This window comes from Rhinolophus ferrumequinum, chromosome 5, assembly GCF_004115265.2.
Source record: "Rhinolophus ferrumequinum isolate MPI-CBG mRhiFer1 chromosome 5, mRhiFer1_v1.p, whole genome shotgun sequence".
NCBI classification, from domain to species: domain Eukaryota; kingdom Metazoa; phylum Chordata; class Mammalia; order Chiroptera; family Rhinolophidae; genus Rhinolophus; species Rhinolophus ferrumequinum.
Window position 1 is genome coordinate 83,757,775 of NC_046288.1, and position 23,064 is coordinate 83,780,838.

A 23,064-nucleotide genomic window follows, 5' to 3' on the forward strand; every position below is an offset into this window, starting at 1 on the left:
TTAAGCTAAAGCTTGAGTAATCAAACAGCCAGCATAAAGCAAGAACTTCAGGCTGTTGCCCCCATAGGCTTTCCCAGGAGCCTTGGAGATGCTTGTAAGGAAACATTTAGGAAGCATTGCATGGTAGAGAGTGTGAGCCCTGAAGCCAGACGGACAGAGGTGTTACAGCCTCTGTCCTATTTCCTCCTTGCAGCCTCTTCTCTCCATCTGTCAGTTTCTTCATCTATAAAACTAAACCTGGATAATACTAATTCCCCTCTTGCCCACCTGGAAGAGTTGATGAGGAAATGATGAAAACACTAGAACCTGCATCAAGGGTAAGGACCCAGAGGTCTTCTCTGTTGAAGCGGACCCCTGTCTACCCCTGCCCCAGCCCTCATAGGGAATTCAGCTCTAAAGGGTAGGAGTGTGTGTGTGTGCGTGTATTCATGTGGGTGTCCACTGCTGTACTCCCAGTACCCAGAACAAGAGTTAGCATCTCGTTGCTCCGTAAATGTTTGTTTGAAGAAAGATGCTGAACTCATCTGGTTGTTTACGTCCCCACGCAGCCCTGAGAGCCTCGCTGCCTGCACCTTGTCTTCTTCCCACTGGCCTGATGCTGGTGGATCAGCAGGTTCTCTGCAAATGCCGAGTGTGTGAAGGACCACACAGTGTCTGGTTCCTAGTGGCGGCTGGGTGTAACAATCTCTCCACACACTGTCTTAGAGGCGAGTATTGGGTGTGGAAGAAAACAGCATTAAGACAAGAGTCTTGAGGAGCAAGCTCAGAGGCAGGGGTGGACTGTGCCGCCCGAGGACAGCCAATGGGTAGGGCTTAGGAGCAAGGCTGGACTCCAACCTCCGTTTGATGGGGGAGGTAGCAAGGTAGAAATGAGGGGAAGGAGGGAACTAGCCCGATAGGACGCCCCTTGCAGTTGCTCTCACTTGGAGCACAGACACCTTGTTTGCTCAGCAGGGTATTGAGAACAAGACACATGATTAGAAGAAGAAAAATGCTGGAGAGGGAGAGAAACCATCCTGCTGACCAGACTATACATCCTGCTGTTCAGGACCATTTTTAATGAGCTTCTCAAATAAATCATGGGAAATTGACACGTTCACATTGATGCTCTAAGAAACAACCTTGAGAACCAGAAGGGAGGACGGGACACCAGCTGAAAGAGAAAGATAACTGAGAGGCAGGAGGGGAGACAGTGCTCCCCATAGAGATGAAAACCCTCCCACAACGTAAGGAGAGGCCGCTTCCCTCTGTTGGCTCAGCCCGCTGCATGTCTCGGAGTCTACCCGCTGTTACTATATAATAAACTTCTTGTTGTCCTATGCTGCACAAACTCTGTCTGTTGACTGAATTCTTTCCTTCAAGAAGACAAGAGCTGAGGTACAAATGTCATCCCCGGTAATACACTGAGTCACCTAAGCTATGACTGAGCTTCCACATCCCAAGGATGGTGGATAATAGTACCCATCTCAAAGGGTTGTAGGGAAAGTGACTGAGATCATCAGGCTACGTTTTCACAGTATCGTAAGCGTTCCATACACTTAACCAAGCAAGACTCTTCTATGTGGCTGGGGGGCCCCATCTCTGCTGTAACTCCAGAGGCCTCAAGTAAACCAAACGCCTCCAGAAGGTCCTTCTCGCAGAGAAACGGGCCTCTCGCGGGGCATGCTCAGTGCAAAGGCGGGGTTGGGGGCGGGAGCGACTCAAAGTTTTGGGCGGACGATCCAGGCTCCTCCTTCCTGCTCCAGCAGCCCAGGGAGTCCGGAGAGGAGCAGGAGGAAGGAGGCTGCACAGGCTGAAAAGCCTGCGGAGCGCGCCGCGCCCCTGGCCCGTCGGAGCTCCGAGTCCGGCGTCGCCGACCTGGCGGACACGGTGCATCGGGCGGCGGGCTTGGGTGGTGTGCGGCGGCGGGCGGGATGCGGCCCGGCCGCGGCCTGAGAGCCCCCGATGGCCCACGGCGGGGCGGCCTGCGGGAGCGACGCGCGGCTGCTGCTGGGCCGGGAAGCCGTGCGGCCCGCGCCCGCGCTGCTCGCCCCCGCCGTCCTGCTGGGCGCCGCGCTAGGCTTAGGCCTCGGCCTCTGGCTCGGCTGCCGCGCCGCCCGCCCGCGGCCGCGACACCAGGTGGGTCAGCCGAGCGGGCAGCCGGGGTGTGGGGCGCACGGGGCGCGGAGCTCCTCAGCCCCGGGGTCGGGCTGCGAGCCCGGGCTCTGAGTGCCCTGGAGTGATCACAAGCTTCGCTTCGCGCGCAACCGGCCCTGCCCCGGGCTCCCCTTCTGCTCCAGCAGAGGGTCGGAGACAGCGATTTCAGAGGGAGGCGGCGGAGTGACAGAGGGCACTGTCCTGGGGCCCCCGGAAGTGCCTGTTCCATCCGATCCGCTGAGTGATGTAAACAGCCGCCAAAGCCCTCCAGGCCGCAGTCTTCTCATCTGTAGCACCCATGTTTGGACTGGAAGCTGGCAGGACCCCCACCCCTGGATGTCCCTTCTGCCTTCTCGCTGTGTGACTTACCTACCGTGTTTCCCGGAAAATAAAGCCCTTGCATGATTTTTTTCAGGATGACATCCCCTGAACATAAGCCCTAAAGCGTCGTTTGGAGCAAAAATGAATATAAGAGCCGGTCTTATTTTCAGGGAAACACGGTAGCTAGCCTCTCCTAAGTCCCAGCTGCAGCATTAGGATTCCTTCCTCCCTCCCTCCCTACAGTAAAAGTTTGCTAGGAACCTTGTACTGTGAGCCCCTGGCCTAGGGGCTTAGATGGCACATCCGTGAGAGAGAGACAGGCAGATTACAAGTAAACACTTGATTTTAACACAGCCTCAGGAGACCTGTGATGGGGAACTAGCACTTACTGAGTGCTGACTGTTCTTCCCTGTCCTCAGAATATTCTAGATTTGTACTATCCTGGTCTTATTTTGTGAGTGTAATATTTTATCTCCCTGAAGATTTTATAATTGTTTTAAGTTTTATTTTCCTCATGCAGTGTCTGTTTCCTGCTTGCTTTCCCCATTTGTTTCTTTTGGGGTTTGTCTTTCATGTTCGAGTCTATAATCAAGGCACCGGTGACTTTGGCCTCCAGGCCCTTTTTAACTGGGGAGCCAAAAATAAATCAAAAAACAAAAAACAAAAAAGGGATGCTCCCCTGCAGCATGGCTGAGGTTTTTCTCCTGGAGTCTTTACTGACTGGGTCCTTCCCTCCAGAACCCTTGTGCTGGGCAGCTATGAGTGCTAGATAAACAACCCCCAAATCTCTGGCTTTATCATCTACCCCTCTCTGCCCCATCCAGGCTGCTCCAGCTACACAGGCTTCCCTGGCCATGCTGGGCATGTTCCTGCCTCAGGGCCTTTGCACTGGCTGTGGTCTCTCCCTGGAAAGCTTGTCCCTGAGCTATCTGAATGGCTTGCTCTCTCACTTCCTTCAAGTTTCTTCTTAAATGTCATTTGTCCAAGAGGACATCCCCTCCCATTGCTCTCCATGCCCCCCTCATAGCACTTGTCACCTCTAACATACTATGTATTTCTTTGTTTAGTCCCTCTTCTGTCACTGGAATGTAAGCTCCATGAAGGCGGGGGCTTTCTTTATTTTATCCATTACCGTATCCGCAGTGACTAGAATAAGGCCTGACACTTAAGATGCTCCCTAAGAGCTGCTGACTAACTCAGTGACAAACTGGTGATACTTCTTCAGTTCAAAGATTATATCCATGTGCAGCCAGTGGTCCAACGGGCTTGCTAAGTGTCTCTGGCATAGTAGGATTTTAAATCCAGTTGATAATTATGTACACTGCAAACACACAATTAACAACGACTGAATCATTGCCCCTAGGGAAATACAGGGTCAGGTTACTGCAAGACTCTGGTCACAGCATTTTTATTATCTGATCAACACATAGCTTTGTTTTAGGTGTGTTTCCGTTTAAAGATATCTTATTTAATATGTATTATTGATTCACTGACATTGAATTCACAGCCAACAACACTGGAACTCACGCCTGAAGGAAGCTTATCTCGCACAGGCATTTTCTCCGGGAGGCAAATCACAGCTTGCCTGTGGTTAGGAGCCCCAGACAGCCCTACAGCACTACACTTGGAGGTCATTTAAACAGCAAAATCACCCACAAAAGCACAAAAATGCAAAACAGAACAGCACTAAATAGAACACGGAAAAGACCCTTGTTTGCAGTGCGGGATCTCAGAGAAGAAGGCAGTCCCCTCGTTCATTCTCAGTTGGAAATTGCACATCGGGCAACTCATTTTCACCATCGGCACGTGCCCAGAAATGACCACAAAAGTTCTCCGGGTGTTGATTTTGGGGTTACAAGAACATTTTAGCAAATAAGCGAATTTGCAAATGCAGGATCCACGCATCATGAGGGTCACCTGTAGTTTACAGTAGAATCATTCTGTGTTTTAAGGTAACCTAAAATATTGTCTGAAAAACCAGCCAATGATGTTATTGGAAATACTGGCAAAAGTAATGTTTATGTGCTGCTTCCTGAGAGTTAAACTGTTACCCCCCCAAGGAGCTCACAGGCAAGGGGGGGAGGGGGGACCTGACCCAGGATAACAATGGAATGAGCTTTGACCCTAGTATAGCCTCCAGGTCCCCAGGACACACTGAGATGGGCACTGGGGGACATCCAGGGGGTGGCCGCTGGATAATCTGAGAGGATGTGTAGCTGAGTCCAGGCGGGACTGGGAGGCGGGGCAGTGCACACACAGGGCCCGGCAGAAGCACAGACGTGAGCAGAAGGGATGGGTGGGCAGCTGATGGCTACAGTCCCAGGAGCGCTGGCCTGGCTGACTTCAATGCGTCCCCCTCATTTTTGGATTTTAGAAAGACGACGCTCAAAGTCTGCTCAAGAATTTGGAGTCTAATGCACAGACCCCCTCAGAAAGCGGCTCCCCACCCAGAAGGAGGAAGAGAGAAGCACAGACTTCGAAGAATGAGGAGGCTCTGGACGTAAGCTGGATGTTTGGGTTTATTTGCTGAGGGGCATGTTGGGTGTCCTGGGACCCACACCGTGGCAGCACAAATGTCATCCAGATGAGCTTCTGACAGCTATGTCTCAATAGGCTTCTGTTTTGAGATATAATTTCCATATAATCAAATGCACAGTTTTTAAATTTACAGTTTGATGAATGACAGGTGTGTGTACCCTTATGACGATGCCCGAGTCAGGAATGGTCCATCACCCCAGAAAGTTCTCAGTGCTCCTCTCTGGTTTCCACCCGCCAAGCCCCTCCCAGCCGCAGCTATGGCTGATTTCCAGCACCGTGACTGGTTTTGCTGTTCTAGAATTTTCCCTAAATGGAGTCATGTGCTTTCCTCAACGTCTTGCTTTTGAGATTTACCCACATCGTTGCACGTGTCAGTAGTTCATCCCGTCAATTGCTTGGCCCGTCGTGTGGATGCGCGCAGCGTGGGTGGTTTCCGGGGGTCGGCTCTTCTGAATAAGGCTTCTATGAATGTTTGTGTATAAGTTGGTCCGTTTTGTTTTCATTTTATTTCTTTTAAATAAATACTGAGTAAATATCTGGGAGTGGGAGTCCTGGGCCTCTGACAGAGATGTTAAAAGATGGATTCTTCCAGTGCCTTCCTCCCTGGGCCCTCTGTCCAGCCAGAGCCTGTCCAGACCTCGCTCCCATGGATGGAGAGAGCATTTCCTCCAAACGTGATATTCCTAGTCACTTCCTTATCCCAGACAGTACCACAGACTCCGGGTATATTTAACCTCAATTGCTCAAACGTAAATGGAGATATTTAGGTGCCATGTTTCCCCGAAAATAAGAACTTACTGGAAAATAAGTACTAGCATGATTTTTTTCAGGATGCTCATAATATAAAATAAGCCCTAACGCGTCTTTTGGAGCAAAAATTAATATAAGAGCCAGTCTTATTTTTGGGGAAATACAGTAGGGCTTATTTTATATTACGAGCATCCGGAAAAATCATGCTAGGGCTTATTTTCTGGTTAGGTCTTATTTTTGGGGAAACACAGTAAGTGGTGGGGGCAGGGGGAGAGATCCTGGAAAAAGAAAGGAGACTGAACTAAGTTTCTTTTTCAGTACTTACTGAGTGCTGGACATTTTCATATATATCATTTTGAGTGCTGTGAAGACTCGTGAGTTCTCTCAGCAGTCCCACGCAGTGACCTTATTTATGTCCCCATTTCCCAAATGAGGAAACTGAGGCTCAGGGTGATAGCTCACTGACCCAAGCCAGTCACATAGCTGAGACTTGTGCCTGGGTCTGTTGGGCCCCTGCCCCGGGGAGGGCTGCCTCCACCACAGCTCACAGCCTCTGACGCTCAAAGTCAAGTTCAGCTGCCTCCACTTACCATGGAAGGAAGTGTACTGGGTGTTATAAAGCAAATTTCACCAAAAAATTTTAAATCAAGAGGGGACGTTTCTAGTTAAGCTGAAAAGTCAGTTTTCAAGAGTCACCCCTGTAACTTCCCGACGATTCTAGAGACAGAGCTCCCCTTACCCGTGCTGGGCAGGGCCCCGTGGAAGGATTAGCTGCCCCCCCCCCCCCCAACCCGTCCCCCGGGCTGACACAGGAGCTGGACATGGAGAGAGAGTTCCTGGCTGTTTCAGGAGCAGTGATTGGCCGGACATGAGCTGGCACTTCCTCGGATGTGCTGTGTGTCTCTGGCTTATGCTCCCTGCCTCTCTGTTTCTAGGTGCTTTTCTCTCCGTGTGTGTCTGTCTGTGTGTATCAGTGCATCTCTCTGTATGTCCATCTCTCTTTGTGTGTCTCTCTCCACATGCATCTCTGTGGGCCCGTGTGTCCGTGTGGCACTGTAGGTGTGTGACAGCTCCCTGTCTCACTTTCTCTCTCTTGCCCTCATCCATCTCTCTCTACCCCTCTGCCCCCCTCACTCCATATTAGTAAAACCCTGCTCACAGAAATGAAAACATGTCCATGCAAAAACTCGTGCACAAATGTTCACACAGCCCTATTCACAGTAGCCAAAACTTGGGAACCCACATATCCATCAACTGACGAGGGAATAGACAAAATGTGCTCTGGCCACACAATGGAACGCTACTCGGCCATAAAAAGGAATGAGGTCCTGACCCATGAAAGAACCTGGAAAATATTGTGCTGACTGAAAGAAGACAGTCACAAATGCCCACATATTATAAAGTTCCATTCACGTGCAATGTCCAGGAGAGACAGAATTTACAGAGACAGAAAGTAGATTGGTGACTGCTTACAAAGGGTAGGGGCAGGAATTGGGGGGGGATGAGGGTGATAGCTACAAGGTTTCTCTTTGATATGATGAAAATGTTCTAAAATTGACTGGTGAAGGTTGCACATATTTGTGAATAAACTGAAAATTATTAAGTTGTACATTTCACATGGTTAAATTGCATAACACGTGAATTATATTGCAGTAAAGCTATTAAAAAAAAACCAACCCCACTCACACAGAGGGAGGCCTTAGATGTGATGACAGCAACACCAGAACACTGGCTTTGGCATCCAGGGTCCAGGAACCCAGTCCCAGCTCTGCCACCTGTTTGCTGTGCAATGTTGGGCATGAAACACAACCTCTCTGAGCCTCAGGTTTTTCAGCTTTACGATGACAGTAATGAACGAGGCTGGCTCCCTGGGGTCCTTTATGAGTTAACTCTGTGAGCATTCCTGCCACAGAATAAATGCTTAATCAACGTTTGCAGGGAGCCAAGTCTTTCTGCCTCCCCACGAGGCTAACTCGTTTTTTTCTACCTAGTAGTGTTTTCCCTGTTAACTATTTAGCTATGCCTAGCCGATGCCCATTATCAAGCTAATAATTGCCAAGAGTTCTGTTAAAAATCTGCCCGTTCTGGTGACTGGTTTGCCCAGACGCCCCTGCCTTGTGCAGACTGAGCTTGTCAAAGAATGTGGACAGGACTGATTTGACAGGGTGAGTTGAGCTATAACTCCCATGTCCTCTAATGCACAGAAACCAAGGCGTCTGTGGTTTGTGCCAATTCTTGTATGACCTCTGTTTTGATAAAGAGCTCACATCAGCCAAAAACAAACAGAAAATTCCAGAAGGTTCTGGGGCATGCTACTCCCCAGCCTCGGTTCATCTCCTGCATTGCAGGAGGGAGATGAATGGCTACTTTGTGGACACATTTGTGCATTTGCTGAAAAGAACATGGCTATGAAATGGCCCTCTTTTCCTGCTTTAACTAATTTTTTGAATAATTGCATCTTCAGCTGAAAAAGCTTTCCATTGAAATTTACGCTACAACCAATTTTCTGAATAATTGTATTGCTACGGTTAGGGAGATGATCGGAATTGGGAGGACCTCTGAACTTCAGAATCATGGTAAAAAAAAAAAAAAAAAAAAAAAAAAAAAAACTACACACAGCAGGTGCTGTTCAGGGAGCAGAAGCTGTTCACTGCCTGATTCCGCATGCCTAGTGCCTCTGGGTGCTTCATCCCCCGATAAAGGCCATGACTGTTGTCAGGGCCTGCCCTCGAGGGGTTTGCCATCTGCAGGTGGACGGGAAGGAAAAGCTGTCACAGTCAGAGGGTTTCCACGTGGCTGGAGAGACTGTGTTTTAATGCACAGGCCCAGGCTCCCGATCCCCAGGTCCTGCCTCTATATCTCTCAGGTCCCAGCACCTATGTCCTATGCTTCTCATAATTATGTTTTTTCACATTAAGTGCAATTTTTGTTTTGTGTCTCCATTTTTTTCTTAAGAGATTTTATTGGGGAAGGGAACAGGACTTTATTGGGGAACAGTGTGTACTTCCAGGACTTTCTCTTAGTTGTGGAGGGTGCCGTTCAGCTTCGTTCAGCTTCAAGTTGTTGTCCTTTCAATCTTAGTTGTGGAAGGCGCAGCTCAGCTCCAGGTTCAGTCACTGTTGCTAGTTGCAGGGGGGCACAGCCCACCATCCCTTGCGGGAATCGAACTGGCAACCTTGTGGTTGAGAGGATGCGCTCCAACCAACTGAGCCATCCGGGAGCTCAGCGGCAGCTCAGCTCAAGGTGCCCTGTTCAATCTTAGTTGCAGGGGGCTCTGCCCACCATCCCTTGTGGGACTCGAGGAATTGAACTGGCAGCCTTGTGGTTGAGAGCCCACTGGCCGATGTGGGAATCGAACAGGCAGCCTTCGGAGTTAGGAGCACGGAGCTCCAACCACCTGAGCCACCGGGCCGGCCCTTGTGTCTGCCTTTTGAAGATGAACTCCTGGAAAGCAGGGGCCATGCCTTCCTCTCTCATTTTTCACCCCTTTCATTCTGTCCTTTCTTTACACCTGTCTTGGTAAGAAGTTTAAAAATGCACAGTGCCCCTTCTGCTTTCGCATCTCTTGGCTTCCAAGAGGAGGCGGATCCTGAGCAGGGCTCGATGGGGGCTCCTTACCTCCACGCTTACAGCTTCCCGGGCTTCGCTTCTGTCCTGTCCCAGCCACTCTGCTGGGTGCTTTGTTTATGCGGTCCTGGGGAGAGATTCACAACATATTTACTGCCTGGAAGACCTGCTCAGAGAAGTGAAAAGTCTTACCCAACCCACTTCTTTTTGTTTGAGGGTCTGATCCAAAGTCTCATGTGAATATTGCCACATGTAGTGTTTATAGCCCTGACAAAGCTAAAATTATTTTGTTTGCTTTTTTCCCTGAAATGTGGTTCACAGTTTTTAGGAACACTCTCGTTAACTATTGTCATGTTATCTACATCCTTATTTCTTCCAAAGGCAAAGACGTAGAATTAAATGAATCTGCTATTTCACATCTGTCTATCCATTCATCCACTTATCTGTATATCCATCCCTCCCCATTTGTCCATCCTTCCATCCATCCATCCATCTGTCCATCCAGCTGTCCACCCACTCACCCATCCTTCCAGCAAGTGAGTACTTTCTTGGCTCTCTATGTGCCTATCATGGTCCCTTCCTGAGGCCACTGTTACAGATGGGATGTGACATTTTGGAAACTCTTGGTGGTTCATCCTTCATTTTACAGAAAGCCCCACGCCATCTGTTCTCCTTCCTTCCCAGGAATGTGAGCCGTCTTTCAACAGCAACATCACAGCATTTGCACTGAAGGCCAAAGTCGTCTATCCCATCAACCAGAAGTTCCGGGTGAGAGACCTGAGCTCCATCTTAGAAAGGCAATTACTCAGCAATGTGCTAGGGATTGGGGTAGGAGCAGGGGGTTACATGTGCAATTTAGGGTCCTATTTGAGGGTTTTCTGGGCAGATGTGTTAATAGAGGTAAATGTGAGGCTTTGTAACTGAGCCAAATTTTAGGGTTAATCCATTTGATGACAGTGTTGTTGGGGTCAGAGTATGCCCATGGTATATCAAGGTGACACACAGTAGGACAGCAGCCGTACAAATACTGCTGATGACACTGTCACTAACATTAATCCTCATTCACAGACCCCAGGACTAACGCCAGCCGCTGATGACACTAAACACTTACTGTGGAGCTGGCACAGCGCTACGCATTTGTCATGCATTAGGCATGTCAACCTCGACACACCCCTGCAAGATAAATTACAGTGTTATCTCCCCTTTACACGTGGGGAAACTGAGGCCCAGAGAGGCTCATGACCTGCTTGAGGTCACACTGCCAAAGTCAACCCCACCCCCACCTGGCTACAGGTCTAACACTGGAAGCCAGGTGTTCACGCCTGTGGCAGGGAGTTTTGCAGAGAACTGTGTGTTCCATGGTGCCTCCAGGAGCCCTCAGCTTGTGAAAAAAAAGGTTTCCTGGTCAAATAAGCTGAGGACAATGCTACCTGCTCTCCTGGTGGTAAAGAGGACAGGCTCCGAAACTCCCACCGCTGCTGTTTGCTGTTGGCCATTTCCTGATTTCTCGGGGCCTCAGTTTCTTCATCTGTGAAAAGGGAGTAATGGGCCTCCCACCTCACCCCGTTGTCCTGAGGGTTACACAGGACAATACATGTAAGGGCGTAGGACAGTGTGTGACATCTAAGCATTCAGCACGTGTTCGGTTTTTTAAAGTATGATTTGCTTTTGAAGAGAGCCAGAGCATATCGAACGCTCTGAGAATTCCTGCACCAAAGAAATTATTCCACCTTGTTTAATGCTGACTTTTCCAAATTAGTTTTTCTGTAGGAACCCTTATGGTAATTGGTTGTAGTTCATGAAACTGTTCCCCGGAACACACATTGGGAACCACTTCCTTCCCTTAGATACCCGATAGGTGGATGAAGGGGCAAAATCCCCAGACCAGGAGCATTTATTCACCATGAAAGCCACTCCTGGGTGGGCACTGGGGTTATCCGGCAGTCAGGACGGCATCATCCTCGTCCTGGAGGCCCTCCCACTCTGGGTGGACATACAGGACAGTGTGCGGTGACAGAAATGACCAGGTGTCTGTGGAACCTGGTGTGGGCTGGGCCTGGGCGTCAGGGAAGGCAGGCTCTGTGGTCTGTGTCTGGAGGAAAAGCTGCTTCCGCCCGGCCGAGTAGTGACGAGTGTTTCAGGCAGGGGGACTGAGTCTGGCACTCTGGCTGTGCCAGGTGACTGCTTTTAGTCATGGCAGGGACTTCATTTCCTTGACAAGGAGCTTTGAGTTGCTCTAAGGGCAGTGAGGAGCCAGCTAGAAGGTGTGGAGGCAGGAGGTGACACCCACCTCAGTGGAGGTGGAGGAGAGCTAGGTGGTCAGCAGGTTAGTGCACAGAGCCGGCCCGGGAGTCTGAGACAGCAGCAGCGGGAGAGGTGGGCCAGAGCCCGTGGGCTGCTGGGGGAGACATCAGATGGCCATTCCAGTGCCAATGCTGGGCCATCAGGGGACAGAGGCAGGCTAATATAATAGCTAAGGGCTGGCCTCCTGGGGACAAGAGAGCTGTGATACAGGGGTTTGGGGTGGTGACCCTGGTGCACAAGCTCTGTGGCTTCCACTCACACCTCTCTCTAGTCTGCCCGGGCCTGGCCTTCTTGGGAGCCGCCGGCATGAACCGCTGGTGGAATTACTGAAACAGACTCCTGATGGGTGACAGGGACTAAGAGTCTGCTTCCTCTTCTGCTACCCCAGCCCCTGGCCGACGGTTCCTCCAACCCGTCTCTGCACGAAAATTTAAAGCAGACTGTTTTGCCCAACCAGCCGGTGGAGGTTTCCCCCTCCAGCAGCCTGGGCAGCCTAAGCCAGGCCGAGAAGGACGACCGCAGCTCCTCGTGCAGCATCCACTCGGCCACCAGCGATGACAGGTTTCTCAGCCGCACCTTTCTCCGGGTGAATAGCTTCCCTGAGGCACTGACCTGTGAGAGGTAAGAAGGGGTCAGGAGATGCAGACCCATGAGCCATATCATTATCAGAGGCGAAAACTGAGGCCCAGAGAGGTTAAGCAACTCAGACAAGGACACACAGCAACCCAGTGTGAGAGCTGGACTCCGTACCCCTCCATCTCTTGTCGTGTTGACCAGCACAGGGGTTATGGAGTCAGGCCTGAGCCCTGAGGAGAGACATCAGGGGTCCCTGTTTAATCACTGACGTGTCCTGTGCATTGCATAGCAGCAGCGAGCACTGATAAAGTGCCTTCTGTGTACGGGCAGGGTGCTGAGCAGTTTGCAGGGATTACTTGTTACATGAGCACGAGGGTCAGGTCTCCCTTGTTCACTGCTGTGTCCCTGTTGCCCAGGGGGAGCCTGGGACAGGTTCATTGATCAATATATATTAATCAGTCAGTGAATGAATTCTTCCTACCAACCCAAGGAGGTGGGTGCTATGATTGTCCCCATTTTATAAAGAATATAGTGAGACACAGAGAGGCTGTGTAACTTGTCCAAGGTCACACAGCGGGTGGTGATGGAGCCGGGTTTGAGCCCACCACCTCATCTCCAAAACCCATACTCTAAGTCACCCACCCTCCCAGCCCAGAGTCTGGCAGGTTTGTGGGTCAGTCATCAGGCCTCTCCCTGCTCGGAAGTTCTGTGAGTCCAAGGGGCCCTGGATGGTATGAAAGGACACAGCCCAGCTCAGGGCTGTGGAAAGAGTGGGCTCAGAACCCTGAGCTTGGTGTTGACCCTGAAGGTGGCCCAGGGCAGGAGGGGCTTCACTGAATAGACTTTTTGACTCCGCCTGTTCTCACTGGGAAGGGCTGTTTCTGAGCATTTGGACTTAGAAGACTTAACAGTTAGGGTAGGAAGGTGGTCATTTAAAACGCATTTGCCTAGGTAGGAATAAAGGTCAAAGGGCTTTGTTTACACCCTGCCTCTTACCCACCCCTGTGACTGTGTGACTTCTGTGAGCCACGATTTCCCGAGTCAGTTTCGTCCTCTGTAAAATGGGCCTCAGCACGTCCACATTCCAGCACTGAGAAAGGTGACAGCTAGACATGAGTGCCCGGGAGGAAGCCTTAGTTTCATTTCTCTCACCTTCCGTCTTTTCCCATTTTGTCCTTGATGTGCAGGCAACTGTTCCCTTCTGGTCATGAGTGGGTTTCAAACAGCTCCTTTGATTCCTTCTTACAAACGTTGGGTCACGTCAGGAATCTCCACATGCTGCAGAATTTACAGCTTGGACGCCCCGTGGCTTGTCCCGAGCAGGGACGCGCTAATACTCTGTAACCTCTCTCCCCACTTCAGATGCTCTAAAGGTATTTTCTGTTTCTCGTGTGATTGCAGCGCGGATCTTGACTTGTGTATCTACAACCTTCACTTAAAAGACCTGCTACACCTGGACACGGCACTGAGACAGGAGAAGCAGTTGGTAGGTGGGGAGGTGGGCTCGTCTGCCTTTCCCAGCTCAAGAACTGAGATACAAGGTTCTTTGTGCACTGAGACCTGGAGACCCCCATGTGGGTGACACGGAGCCACCACAACAAGAAGGGAGGCAACATGGAAAAGAAATCCATGCCTGTTGGTGGGCAAGGGCTTCGCTTGACCCAGAGAGAGAAAGAGAGAGACTGCGGCCCGGGTTGGGGGTGGGGGAGCATGGAGGAAGAGGAGGGAGATACTGTTGTTTAAACCTTTCCCTTTCTTATGTTTCCTTTTCTGGCAACAGATGTTTATTCAGATTTTGAAAATGTGCCTCCTTGACCTTCTTCCGAAAAAGAAGCCTGATGATGAATTATACCAGAAGATTCTTTCAAAACAAGAAAATGTAAGTCTTCAACCTGTATTTCAAGCTAACTTAAAAATAGTTTATCACACGATATAAAACTTATAATGTTAAGATATGAGAGTGTTTTGCTTTCGTGTATAAAAGTAATTTATTACAATATACACTTTTTAACACAATATAGAGATATAAAAGTAAGTGTATAGATATAAAAATAATAATGTGTATTATTAAAATAGGAAAAATATTGCAAGCAGAAAGAGAAGAATATTGGTCATATCTGCTATCCCTGAGAACCATAATTGTTATTTTCTGCACAAGCTTGGGGTATTTTTAAGTATATAATTTTCCAGACTTCATAAGGATTGAAAGAAACCATTTCATTGTTTTTTTAAGTATGGTCTATTTTCTTTTTTGTGAGGAGAGGAGGAATAATCCATAGGAGAAAATAATCCATTATTCCTCTATGTTTAATGAAAAAAAAAGATTTCTATCAACAAACCTTAAGTAGGACAATGCTCAGAGCACTTAGTTGTGGTTAAGAAATATTTTATGATAATGTGGTGAAAAATAAAAGAATTTCTCTTCTTGAATTTAAGATACATTAGATTTTTTTTTTTCTTTTTCTCTTTCCCCCACCAGGATTTGGAGGAATTAGAAAAGGGACTTCAGGCCAAACTGTCAAACATGGAAATGTTGGGTGCGGGTGATTCTGAATATATCACCCTGGCAGACGCGGAAAAGAAGGAGAGAGAATACTCTGAGCAGCTAATAGATAATGTACGTGATGGATTTTCTTTCCTGTATAAAAACCGGGCTTTCTGGGACGGTTCAGTTGTTGAGATTAGATACAGTAGCTTGAACATGTTTGATACTTCCCGTCCTGTTCTGCCTTGGAGGCAGGAATCCAGTGTCTGAAGTAAGCGATAGAGAAGGTATAATTAGGGTCAAGATTTACAAAGGGAGGCTTTTTTTTTTTTTTTAACGAATCCCCCTTGTTTAAATTTTAGATTTATCTTTTTCTCATTCAAAGCGAAGATTGCTCTCACCCTCTACTGCACTGCCACCCATTGGGGTAGAGCAGAGGCTAGCTGCTCACACAGTAGGCATCTCTCATAAAAGCATGTTTTAAATTCCAGACAGAATAGCTTCTCTCAGGTAGCTTTCTTGTTTTTGGGTTCCACTACCCCCTGTTCGTGTATTATGTATTAAATAAACATTGCCTTGGTGCCCAGGCGTCGTACTAGATGCTGGGGATTCAAAATGAACTTAGACCTGGTCCTACCAGAGATGTGCTCACCACCTGGGGGTAGGGAGTCCAACAGGTGAGCAAATGACAACTTTATGGGTTACAAGTGTGATAAATGGAAACACAGGCTGATGCACAGAGGAGCGAGGCATTCATTTTACCCCTGAATTAGGACAGTCTTCGTAGCAGGAAGGGCCATCGAGAGACTGTTTGGGAGAAGGGTGGGTGCTGGCCAGTAGGCGGGAGGAGAAGGACCCGGGTCGGGGGTGGGAGGCTGAAGGGCAGGCAGCGCAAGATCCAGCCAGAAACCTGGCCTGCGGGTTCTGGTCTCGTGCCAGGGCGGGGGAGTCACCGAAGGTTTGCTGCCGAGTGGCTTGGTCCCGTTTGTTTTAGCAGGGCTGCTGAAGCTGCTGTGGGCGGGACAGGTAAGAGCTATTGGGCTAGTCCAGTATGAGTTTCCTGAAGGCTATTGCAATAGGGACGAGAGGTAAGAAAAAGTGGGCAAGCCGATAGGGTGGTGTATATGAACCGGTCGGGTGGGGAGGAAACAAGGACCCCAGAGTGAGCAGCCATTTGGGAGGGAGATGGTGAGTTCCTCTTGACATCTTGAGTGGGAGATGCCTGGGGTGGAGAGACTCCAGACACTCAGGTAGGAGGACATGGAGACAGGACGGTCCTCGGATGAGACGGCTGAGGCAGGGCGCCCAGCCTGGACTCCAGTGGCCCACAGACTGCCCAAAGCCGTGGAGCAGCTTCATGTCTGCATATTTCAGGCAGAGGATTCACAGTTCTCAGAAAGTTCTCTAAAGCATGGACGACCTCCAAAGATGGAGACACCTCTGGCCTAGGAGTGTGTGTAGAATGAGTAGAGAAAGGAGCCCGTGCCAACTCTTGGATCCTGCCAGCAGTTAAAGAGCAGGACTCAGGAAGAATCAAGACGAGAAGGTGGAATGTGGACTTGGAGGAGCTTGGAGAAAATCATGTCACGGACGCCAAGGGAAGTACGAGGCGTTCAGAAGAACGGAGTAGGCATCCTGGCTCTCTGGACTGGCCGAGAAGTGGCGAGGCTGGTGGATATGGGCCTCTGTTTCCGGGGGTGCAGGGATCCATGCATGACCGTGCCCGTGTCTTACAGGAGGTCATCTGAGGGGCAGGAGGGGCAAGAGCAGGGTGTGAGCATGAGGGTGGTGGGGGAGCTCTGACGGGAGGAGGTGCTGAGCCAGGGCAGATAGAGAGTTTGCTGAGGTGCAAAGTGGCCTTGGAGGTGGGATGGGAGACCCAACTTTTGAAGAAATGCCAATTCCTACAAGCTGTGGGCTTTGCCCTGGCTCTGCCCAGGCCTGGGAGGTGGCTGGCAGGATTGACTCAGCATTTCAGGCGGCTCTTTCTCTCCATCTGTAGCCATGGCAGCAAGATGAGCATAGGCTTCTGGTGCAATGGCCCCTGAGCCCCCACCATGCCTGTCGCGCACAGAGCCCATTTCAGCAGCTGAGAGGTGGAGCCACAATGGAGAAAATCACAGCTGGGAGTTGAATGGACCTGAACCAAATCTGCCTCGGCCTCTCGTTGGCTCTGTGCCCTGGGATAAGCGACCTGTCTTTCTGAGCCTGTGCCACGTCCTCCCAATGTGTTATCGAGAAATAAAATGTGCGAAGCACAGAGTCTGTGCATGATCTGGATGCCATCAAATATTGTTGCTAAGACTCCTGGTAGCATTGCACATGGAGGTCTGAGAGGCCACGATGACACCAATGAAGCCCTGACTTCTGAGCCACTTGGCAATTTCCAGCTCTGCCCCCGATGAGATGGGGGTGAGGGGTGGAAAACGATTTTAGAGCAGAAGGTTTTCATGGTCAGCGTCATCTCTGCCATATTGCTCTGTTGTACTTTTAGGACAATAACTAATATTTAAACAGTCATTCATACTTTTATTTCCAAAACACGGTTAATCCCTTTTAAAGATCTGGAAGCTTCCAGGAGCACACTGTCGAATTTCAGACACCCTCCCTCCCCTGCCACCAGCAGGAATCTCGGCCTGTTTAAGAGTCTTTCCACTGTGTAAGCTGGGTGATTTCATTGTACTCTCCTGCCTTATCAGCAGCTCCTTGCTGTTTGCTGAAAAGCCACCTTGAAACTGACTGGCACCTACAATGGAACGAGGAGGAACCGCCAGAGAATGCAATTATTGCCAAGACAAATTTGTTCTGAATTGTAGGATTGTTTGGAATCTCAGTTTGTGATAAGGAATGAATTGTAACCCCCAAGCCTGAACCTTACAGCTTCACAGCTTTCTCAAATAAGTTTTCTCCCCCTACCTCTTGCTTCTTATTCTCATTTCACAGATGGAGGCTTTCTGGAAACAGATGGAAAACATCCAGCACTTTCTTGTGGACCAATTCAAGTGTTCCAGCTCCAAAGCCCGACAGCTCAAGATGACTCTGACAGAAAGAATGGTTGTAGCTGAAGGGCTATTGCGTGACTCTCAGGATTTGCAGGCTCTGGTAATGCTGGTGGGGGCGGGGAGGGAACACGGAGATATTTACACCAGAGATGTGAAATCAGGAAACCTGGAGTGCCATGGAGATCATTAAGTAGAACACTGTGTTGTAGATGAGGAGATAGAGTCCAGAGAGAAGCAGTGAACCCGTTCATCCTTCCACCCATCCCCCCTTCCTTCCCTCCCTCTCTCTATCCATCCATTCATCTGTGCATCCATCCATCCATCCATCCATCCATCCGTACACCCACCCCTCCCTCCTTCTCTCTATCCATATATCCATCCATCCATCCATCCATCCATCCATCCATCCATCCGTACACCCACCTCTCCCTCCCTCTCTCTATCCATCCATCCGTACACCCATCCCCTCCCTCCTTCTCTCTATCCATCCATCCATCCATCCATCCATCCATCCATCCATTCCAGGCATGGAGATGCTGACCAGCTCTGTGTTCCTGAAGCACAGAGCACTGCTTCTCAACCCTGGCTGCACATTGAAATTATCTGGGGGAAAGGGGGGCTTTAAAAAGTACTGATGCTTCGGTCCCAGATGGGTCCTCACCCCAGAGCTTCCGACTTAATCAGTATGGAGTTTTTCGAGCATGGCGAGCAGTCATAGTTGACGCCCACTGGTGTGGGCAGAGCTTCAGTTTTCTCTCCTGACAGCCCCATGAATCTCTGGGGAACATTCAAGTACTGCCGATACCTGGGCGTCATACCCAGAGGTCCAGTCTGATTGGTTTGAAGTGGAGGCCCTGGCATCACTGGTCTGAAAACTCCCCAAACATTTCTGACGTCTAGTTGGAGAGGCAAACCACTGGTGCAGAGGAATCTGCAAATCTAACTTTGAACCTAGGCTCAGCCATTTGAAGCGGTGTTATCTTGAGCTGGTTACTTAATCCCTCTGAGTTTCAGTCACTCTGTTTATAAAAGAGTGGTCCTAGGAGTTGGTGCAGATAGGACCCGGGGAAGTGCTCACTGACCTGTAACACCCTAAGCACCGGGGGTTCCTCTGAGGCTGTGGGCTCCCCCTGCTGTGTGCAAGGTCCAGGACACTATACACCCACCTCCCCTTCCTCTGACCTTGGGAACTCATGAGTTACATTTCAGACCTGTGCACCCTCCCAGGTTGCACTCAGCTCAGAAACCTCCAGCAGCCGCCCTGCCCTTCACTTGGAGACTAAGCTCCTCAGACCGGACGGGCAGGCCCTGCCGAGGTGCCGTGGGTTCCTGCTACTTCTCCACAAACCGTCTGCTCCAAAGTGTGGTCTGCAGACCATGGCATCGCCTGAGAGCTGGTGAGAAGTGCAGGACCTCCCGCTAGCCCCACCGAATCAGGATGTGCATTTTGACAAACTCCCCCGGTGCACACAGCTGTTTGAGAACTTGACATGTTTTTGCCCTTCATGTGCACGTATAGTCAGTCCCTTGTCCTCCTCGGCACTGCTAAAAGGTAGGCAGATATTTTGTTCACAATGAACAGATAAGGAGCCTGCTGATAACTCACCCAGGACCCCCATCATGTCTAATGAGTGACTTTGCTGAGCCTGTGCTCCAAGCTGCCTGGTTTGCCATCCAAGCCCCTTTGAATTCGCTTTTAATTTGATAAGGCTGCTGATGTCAATGCTCATCAAAGGAAAAAGGCTTTTCCTTTTCTTCTTTTTCTTCTTTTTTATTTATTATCCTGTCAGCAGGATATTGATGCAGGAAAAAAAAACCCAAAATGTATCCTTCGCTGACTCTGCCCCGAGTATTAGCCAGAAACTTCCAAATAGGAAGAAGGGAAAGAATTATTCAGGTTCTCACGATGCTTTTCCTTCAGCCAACATTTAATGAGCACCTACTGTGTGCCACATTCTGCTAATAGAAATGGTGCTGCAGACTTGAGCCGGAGACCTGAGCTCATGCCACAGCCCTGCCACTTGTTGGCTCTATGACGTTGGGCACTTACTTAACCTCTCTGTGACTCAGTTTCATCATCTGTAAAATGGGGATCAGAATAGCACCAGCTCTGAGAGTATGAGAGAGTGGACAATACATCAGGCCCTTAGAACAGAAGCTGGCACATGGGAAGTGCTCGTATGTGTTAGTGATTAGACTCCTGCAGGCCACACGTCAGCAGGCAGACAGACATAAATCATCGCAGTGATACGTGAATAGGGCTACAATCTGTAAAGAATTGGATTCGCTCTGCCTTCGCTCTGCATCCTACGTACCCCGAAAAATGTACCTTGGGATACTTGTTGATAAACTCTAGCAGAATTGAAATTCTTAAGCCGGTGTTCTGAGCATTTTGGCTTTGGCAGGGGACCTGGAACGCTTCACGTGGCGCGGATGAATATCCGAACGGGCAGAGCCCAGGGAAGGGCCCGAAAGGTCATCAGAGTGGGTCTCTGGGACGTTCGAGAAAACTCGGATGCCCGAGCGATGCGGGACTTGCTGTAGCTAATGATGAGAACAGCTGGCATCCCTGAGCACTTACTACGTCCTGGCTGCTATTTTAAATGCTTTACATTTTGTGATGTATTTAATCTTCACAGCAACTCTGTAAATGAGGTGTCAGATGGAGACACTGTGCCCCAGGTCCTGCAGCTCTGAGGGGTGGAGCCAGGTTTCAGCCCGGGCCCTTCTAAGGACTCTGCTACACTCCCCGAGCTGGCGATGGCCTGCCCGATGTCCCTTTGCTTCTCCTGCCGTCCGTCCGGTGCCCCCTGCTCAGGCTCACCTCTCTCCACTCCCATCTTTCCTTGAATATAAATCCAGAGGTTGCGCAGTCACTACCAAGCCGGGAGGCCTCGCCTGCTCCACCAGAGGAGGCTGCAGGGGTGGTGGGCGCACCTCTCCTCGGGCCACCCTGCTTGGGCGCCTGGCAGAGCCTTTCTGCCGCCCAGTCGCCCAGCGTTTATCCTCTTGCGCCCTCTAGTGGTGATGAGCCTGCTAACGGCTGACAAGTTTGTCTCCTTGGAGGAGAGGAAGGATCAAGGCCACTGTCCCTCGACCTTCCGGAATAAACTTCCGTGTGCTTGTCTGCAATTGGGGATCATTATCCTTGCCACATTCACATGTTGTTAGAACACAGACCTGTGCAGCTCAGCCAACAGTGAGTTCCAGGCCGGGCACTGGGTGGCTCGGGCTCCGACCCTGCCTGGGACGGGCCTCATGCTTAGTTCCTTCCAGATGGAAGCACCGGGCAGTGCAGCAGAGAGGAGGGGAGCGGTGGGGGTGGCAGAGCCAGTCAGGATGAGTAGGGCCTGGCCAGGCCTCGGAGTGAGAGGAAGCAGAGGGGGTGTTCCAGGAGGAGGGCCCCATGTGTGCGAAGGCCCCATGGGGCTGAGAGCCGGGTGTGCTGGGCGGCCAGGAGCAGGGAGGTGCATTGCATGAGACAAGGCTGGAGACCCTGGAAGGGCCATCTGTACCACGCCCAGGAGTTTGGACGTGGTCTGAGGGCAGTGACTGGAGCGTTTGGGCCAGGGAATGACAGAGCCATGTCTGCAGCTGAGAAAGGCCCCCATCTACCATCCGGGGCAGAGTGTAAGGGAGCAGGTGGGAGGCTGGCAGCTCAGGAATGAGTGGACCTCGGCAGCAGCCTAGGGCACAAGTGACCGGGCCTGAGCTGGTATGTGTGGCTACGGGCCAGCAGGAAGGAATTGGAGAGGGGTAGCTGAACAAGGCAGGATGGCAGGCGTGGTGCAGGAGAAGGAGGCTGAGGCTAACTGGGGCCTCTGTCAGGGCCCCAGTGCTGGTGGGGCCATCGCAAGGTGGGAAAGGACTCAGAGCTGCAGCTTCAACGTAATCTGCGTGGACACAGCAGCAGCCCTGCTCCTTCCATCGTCCTCCCTCATTCAACAGCATTCATTCGTTGAGCATCAGCTCACTGAGACGTAAGGACAAGAGGGGCAGATCTATGGGACCTGCCTCTGCCTCTGGTCAGCATTTCCTGCGTGGGGGAGATGTCTTTTCCAAGAGTCGTGTCCTAAGTAATGATAATGTGGAAGAACAGGTGGGGCCAGTTCGAAAGTCTGAAGCTGGGCCTGGGGCTAGGGCATCACTCCTAAAATCGTCGTACCTTGAAAATGTCTTAAATCTCCAGCACTCAGGCTCTTTGGGCTCAAAAGCCAAGTTCTGTGATTTTCCTTGCCTCCCTCTGTATTTCTCTTCTGGGGCTATGGCAGCCAGAGGCCCAGTGGGGTTACCGTAGGAGAGGGATGGTTGTAAGAAAGGTGGATTTTCCTCTTTGATTGTGTGCATGCATCGAATTCCTTCCAGAAGAGTGACACTGTGGGGCTCTCAGGTGTACTAACGGTTTTGCATGTTACCCAGTGTCAGCCTCACTGCGTCTCATGAGCGATGACAGGTCCCCATCTGAGGAGCAGACACAGGAGGCTCAGAGGGGAGCCACTTTATCTGTGCTCTGCTCCCAGGGCTGTGGGGGCACCAGGTTGGAGCCTGTTGGCGTCAGCAGACCCTGGCAGCCACGCTCTGACCCAGGACGTCCCAGCCTAATGCCCTGTGTGTTTCTCGTCTTAGGACACCCTGGAGAGGACCATGGGGCGGGCGCACATGGCCAAAATGATTGAGTCCCTGAAACTGCAAATCCAGGAGGAGACCAAATGCCGCCTGGCTGCCATCTCCCGAAGCCTGGAGCTGCTGACGGTGGAGGGGAAGCTGTCAGGGTGGCAGAAGGAGGAGCTGCTCACTCAGCAGCACAAAACCTTCTGGGGGGAAGCGGAGCGCTTCAGCAGGGGTGAGCGAGCCAGGGCTCTGGGACATGGCCCTGGGGTCCCCTGTGCTGTGGGCTGTGGGGGCCAGGGTGGGGGTGGGTGGCAGTTGCAAGTGTCCCAGTTCTGCCATTGGGGACCAGTCACTTAAATCCCTGAGCCTCGCTTGCCTTCTCCATGATCAGAGTTAATAAGGGCTGCCTCCTAGGGTCAGGGCTTGCCTGCTCCATTTAGTCATCGGTGATTCAGGCTGACGGGGACCCTAGTGTCCTGGAGTAGAACCACCTGGAACACACAGAGGGCAAAGGAAGGTAAAAATGCCCAGAAGTGACACGTACCTCTCAGCCGCAGGCTTCGGCACTGCACGAGTCTCAGGGACCTGCCAGGTGGGTGAGGATGGGTGATGGTGAACCACGCAGGACACGTGAGGGAGCCCACAGTGGCTGTTTCCCACACAGGCTCCTGCTCCTGGGCCAGCCCTGGGAGATGCAGGTCAGGCCTCAAGACATCACGGGCATCCCAGACTTAAGCCAGGTCACACCACTAGTGAGACCCACAAGAAGAAACC

General features: G+C 50.8%; 1 protein-coding gene across 2 annotated transcripts in view; it reads left to right on the top strand.

Moving 5' to 3' along the window:
• Nucleotides 1-1,929: 1,929 nt before the first annotated feature.
• The window catches only part of EVC (EvC ciliary complex subunit 1), a 47,374-nt gene continuing 26,239 nt past the window's right edge, over nt 1,930-23,064 (top strand). For both annotated transcript variants that reach the window (XM_033105545.1, XM_033105546.1), the window contains exons 1-9: nt 1,930-2,118; nt 4,832-4,957; nt 9,997-10,080; nt 12,005-12,237; nt 13,594-13,678; nt 13,973-14,071; nt 14,672-14,809; nt 17,621-17,779; nt 22,306-22,522. In XM_033105545.1, the coding sequence (XP_032961436.1) occupies nt 1,945-2,118; nt 4,832-4,957; nt 9,997-10,080; nt 12,005-12,237; nt 13,594-13,678; nt 13,973-14,071; nt 14,672-14,809; nt 17,621-17,779; nt 22,306-22,522 (1,315 nt within the window). In that variant the 5' untranslated portion in view covers nt 1,930-1,944. The remainder of the gene's footprint in view (nt 2,119-4,831; nt 4,958-9,996; nt 10,081-12,004; nt 12,238-13,593; nt 13,679-13,972; nt 14,072-14,671; nt 14,810-17,620; nt 17,780-22,305; nt 22,523-23,064) is intronic.